At 56.8% G+C, this 4431-nt stretch overlaps 1 protein-coding gene across 1 annotated transcript; it reads left to right on the forward strand.

Moving 5' to 3' along the window:
- Nucleotides 1-1533: 1533 nt before the first annotated feature.
- LOC128779726 (protein S100-A15A) lies at nt 1534-3768 on the forward strand. Its single transcript, XM_053915773.1, has 2 exons — nt 1534-1870; nt 3416-3768. Exons 1-2 carry the CDS (start codon nt 1721-1723, stop codon nt 3590-3592), a joined length of 327 nt encoding a protein of 108 aa, XP_053771748.1. The 5' UTR covers nt 1534-1720; the 3' UTR covers nt 3593-3768.
- The last annotated feature ends 663 nt before the right edge of the window (nt 3769-4431 follow it).

Below are 4431 nucleotides of genomic sequence, written 5' to 3' on the forward strand. Positions count from 1 at the left end.
AAAAGGCTGGCTTAAAGGAAAGGAAAGGGTACAAACCCGTGTCTTCTCAGATTGCCGGCCATCTGAATGAAGTGCCCGTGAAGATTCAATCCCTCTCTCTGCTTATTGGGTCTGATAGGTGACAGTTTTACCTTTTAAAAACTTGAGCCAAATTTAATTCTAAATTTTATATTTTCTATTTATTTATTTTTAGGGTGAGAGGAAGGGAGGAGAAAGAGAGGGAGAGAAACATCGATGTGAGAACAATTCCTCTCCTACACACCCCGACGGGGGACCAAACCTGAAACCTAGCCATTTGCCTTGACTGGGAGTCCAACCTGCGGGCGATCTTTGTGGCAGCACGACCAACCAATTGAGCCACTCCAGTCAGGGCCATTTTTTAAAAATTTTAGTACATCGATGAACCCCTTATTCTCTGAAGAAATCATTATGTTGGGTAGATAAAGGCTCACCTTGTAAAATGGATAAAGATTGGCTTAAGTACTTATTTCTCGCAAACTTTCAGGAACTGGGAGACGGAACCTCTGGTTCAATTACTTGTCCTTTGGCGCCCCCTTGTGGGAGACTTGCTCACCAGCCCCATGCCCCCCACCCCCACCTAGGGCAGTTGCCTGGCTGGAGGCGGAAGGGATTGGCTGACACAAAGCTTGAGCTGGGGGAAGCCAGTTCACCTGCCACCCAAAGGCCAGGTCTACACATCTCCCCTTTTTTAGAGTACGGGCATTTCCACATTGCTGTCGGTTGTTTCCTTGTAATACCGCTGTCCCTACCACTTGTCTCTCACCTCCCACCCATCACCCAAACCTCCAAAGATCCTGTACACAGGAGATAGTCGCAGCCCTAGCTTGCATACAGGGTCCTCTGCATTTGTCCCCACCCTCCTCTCCAGCCCTGCTTCTCCTAACTGCCCCTCACAGCCCTGTGGACGCCTCCCCGCTAGCAGGCCGCCCTCCTTCGTACCGCCAAGCCTTGGACCCTGCTGGTCCCTCTGTCTGGAGTGCTGGTCCTCCGTGATCCTCTTTGCAGCAAAATCTTTTCTTCAAGTCCCACCTAAAATGCTGCCTCCTAAGGAAGTCTTCCTCAACTCTCCAGGCAGAAGGTCTTCCTTCCTGTGGGCCCAGGGTACCCTGTTCATGCCACTAGGTTAGTAGTGTTCACCGTGAGTGACTGCCCCCTCCACTCGTCCCCACCCTGTGAGCTGGCCGAGCGTCTTACTCATATTGCCTAGAGAGTCCTGGCACACTGTAGGTCCTCGAGAAATGCCTGTCAGGTGAACGCATGCTTCATGACCTTGGAGTTTCGGGGTTCGCTAATTGAGGGAGGACATCCAAGGAAGGTGTATTGAAGTTGTGTGTCTGATCCCACCCAAGCCCTGGAGCTGGGAGGCTGGGCCCTGAGGCAGGGAGCTGGACAACCTCGTGACCTGGAGTGGAGCCGAGATGCTTCAGATCAGGCTCTGAGGGAAGGTGGGACTGGCTGAGCTAATCTTAGGAAGCACGTGCTGTGCAAAGCCATCTCAGGAATGCAGTTAAGGCTCAGTTGTGTTGATGAGGAACCTGTGAGGAGTCACAGCACTGGCTGCCTTAACTGGAGGCAGCGAGGATGGGCAGGGAGGGGCCCTGAGACAAGGAGGGCAGAAGATCCACTGTGCCCTGCTGCTCCTCCCCCACATCTCCAGAGTTGGCCCCAGTCCCCCTGCCATCAGAGGGGCCCAGCCGCCATGAGGGACACAGCAGTAGAGGAATCCCTCTTCCAAATCATCCACAGCTACCACCAGTATGCGGCCCGGGAGGGGGACGTGGAGACCCTGTCCCTAGAGGAGCTGAAGGCCCTGCTCATGGACAACGTGCCCCGCTTCATGGACAGCCTGGTGCGTGGGCCTGGGGTCAGGTGGGGATGAAGGGCTGGCTGTGGGGCTGAAGTGTGGGTTTGGTGCAGGGAGCCCTCTCCCTGGAGGATCTGAACTGGGAGGGGGAGGGGGTTGCCGAGGGCAGAATCTGTGGTCACAGGGAGCTGGGCTGAGGCGCACTGTATCTCCAGGACCTTCCTGCCTGGTCCCACTCCAGCCCAAATGTCCCTAATCCCTAAAAGTCCATCCTAAGCCCCAAACTGTTTGTTCCTCTGCTTGTTCGCTTCCCATGAGAACAGGCCCCTCTGCCCATAGGCCTTTCAGTTTTTCATCCCTTTCGACCTGCCCTTTGAATGTAGCCCCTTTTCCTGGGTCTCGCACAAGCCCCCCCTCCTGTGCCCCCTCCCACTCTCAAGTCTGGGGAGGATACTTGAGTTAAAGGGAAGCCAGGAGGGAGTAGATGTGGGCAAATAGGAAGTGTGGCTTCCCCTTTTCCCTCTTGTCCCTGGACTATCGGAGTCTCAGCCCAGCCTGGGGACCCAGCCCCAATCTAGGCCGCCCAGACACCCCTCTCAGGCCTGGGAGTCTTTTCTGCCATCAGGCTCAGCCATGTGATTACTGGGCTCCCTGGGGACTGCAAGGCCAGCCAGAGTGTCTGTCCCCGTACCATGCCCTGGGGGTCCCCACAGGACTCCAGTGGCCTTGACTGAAGTACTGGGGACTCCTGGAGTAGCCGGTGGTGGGTAATGGGGAGGGACAGAAGGTGCCAACCTGCCCACAGGAACGGCCCCTCCCCGGCTCTCTGAGGGCTGCTCGCTGGGTGCCCAGCCACCAGCCCAATCCTGCCAAAACCTGCTTCACTGCCCCTGTGCAGGGTTCCCACCTCATCTTCTCCTTTTCTGTCTCTTTGCTGAATCTTTACCCCTGACTTCCTTCCTACCGTCCCATCCACCTGAAATGCTCCTTTCCTTTCCTTTGCCATCCCCAGTCCGTAGCCCTCAGGGCCACCTGCTCTGGGACTTCCCGGACAGTTTCATGGTCTTTTCCCTCGTTCTGCACTTTCCTTAGGACACAGGCCAATTGTCATAAACAAAGCGGGGCAGGTGCACACCCTGCAGAAATCTGGCACCCCAGGTGCTGGCCCTGCAGTGGTGCTAGAGGTGCAGACAGGAGAGGGATGTGGGGGGCTCCGCCTTGGCCAGCTTCCTGTGTGAAGCCTTAGGTGGGGCTGTCCCTGCAGGGGAGCTTGTAGTTCAGCAGGGAAGACAGACTTAAAATGCCACCAGCAGAGGGCCAGGCATAGCAAGCCGTGCTTGGTCTGCACCTTCTGTCTGCCCGGTGCAGCCCAGGTCCAGGGGCCCAGCACTCCTCTGCCTCTTCTGCCCGATTCTGCAGCACCTGGTGTCCTGGTCCCTGAGTGAGTGAGAAGCTGTTTCCTGCAAGCACCTGGCAGGCAGGGCCACACACAGTTCCCCTGCCCCGGTCCTTCACCAGTGGGAGGTGGAGAGCCTGGCCAGCTGCGGGATGAGTGCCTGGGTGCTGGCTGACCCTCTGCCCACTCCTCAGGGCCGGAAGGAGCCATACTTCATCACTGAGCTGTTCCGGGCGGCGGACAAGGACAAGGACAACCAGATCTGCTTTGACGAGTTCCTGTACATCCTGGGCAGGCTGCTGAGGGACTACCACCTGCAGTACCACCGGCAGCTGTGCGCCCACTACTGCACCCAGCACAGCCTCTACTAGACAGAGCAGGGCAGCCTCCCCACAGGGGCCTGCCTGAGAGCCACGTGACCCAGCTGTGGGCGGCGGAGTGGAGCTCGGCCACGTGTGTCTGTGTGTTCCCGATGTGTGTGCACACACGTGTGCATGTCTGTGGGAAGGACACCAGGAAGGGAAGAGAATAAAGCAACTTCACGGCAGTTTCTGGTGTTGCTCCGTTCATGGTTAGGGCGTCAACGATGGGACCATGAGGGGCGGTTTGGATCCCCCAGGTAGGGGATCATCTATTTTGGGTGAGAGACACAGCCTGCCTCCAGGAGCCCCTGTCTGACGGGTGAACAGCCCCTGCTCTCAGCCTTCAGTCTGAGAGGGAGGAGTCTCTTCTGCTCGGGAGCTGACCCTCTGACATGTGATGATTTGATCACTCAGTCACTACACACACGTGATGGGACAGGACAGGGGGGCAGGGGCACACCTGACAGGAGCCCTGGTTTGGAAGGCCTCCTGGCTCTGGATGAGGCCCCAGGGATCGGCGTAGAAAGGCAGAGCAGCCTGGGAAGTGGCCAGGATGGGAGGGGAAGATGAGGCTAGTAACAGACCAGGGTGGGGAGGGGAGGGCGGTCTGTGGGCAAGTGCAGATGTCGAGGTGGGTTTTGTGTGAGCTGAGTCAGAGATGGGAACAAGGGCAAAGCCAACAATCCAGCCTGTTATGGGGAAGAGCACTGAGTGCAACTTGGGTGACTGTCAATCAAGGAAGTCTTCCTGGAGGAGGAAGGGTTGTGTCTGGTTTTACTAATAAAAAATAATGATAGATGTGGGTGTCTCTCCAACTCAGGGCTACTTGTGACTCACTGATCCAAGTC

This window comes from Desmodus rotundus, chromosome 12, assembly GCF_022682495.2.
Source record: "Desmodus rotundus isolate HL8 chromosome 12, HLdesRot8A.1, whole genome shotgun sequence".
In the NCBI taxonomy this organism is placed as follows: Eukaryota; Metazoa; Chordata; class Mammalia; order Chiroptera; family Phyllostomidae; genus Desmodus; species Desmodus rotundus.

Coding starts and splice junctions, on each gene's coding strand:
- LOC128779726 (XM_053915773.1), top strand. CDS start 1,721: ATGAGGGACACAGCAGTAGAGGAATCCCTCTTCCAAATCATCCACAGC. Junction 1,871..3,415: donor CCCGCTTCATGGACAGCCTG/GTGCGTGGGCCT, acceptor CCCACTCCTCAG/GGCCGGAAGGAGCCATACTT.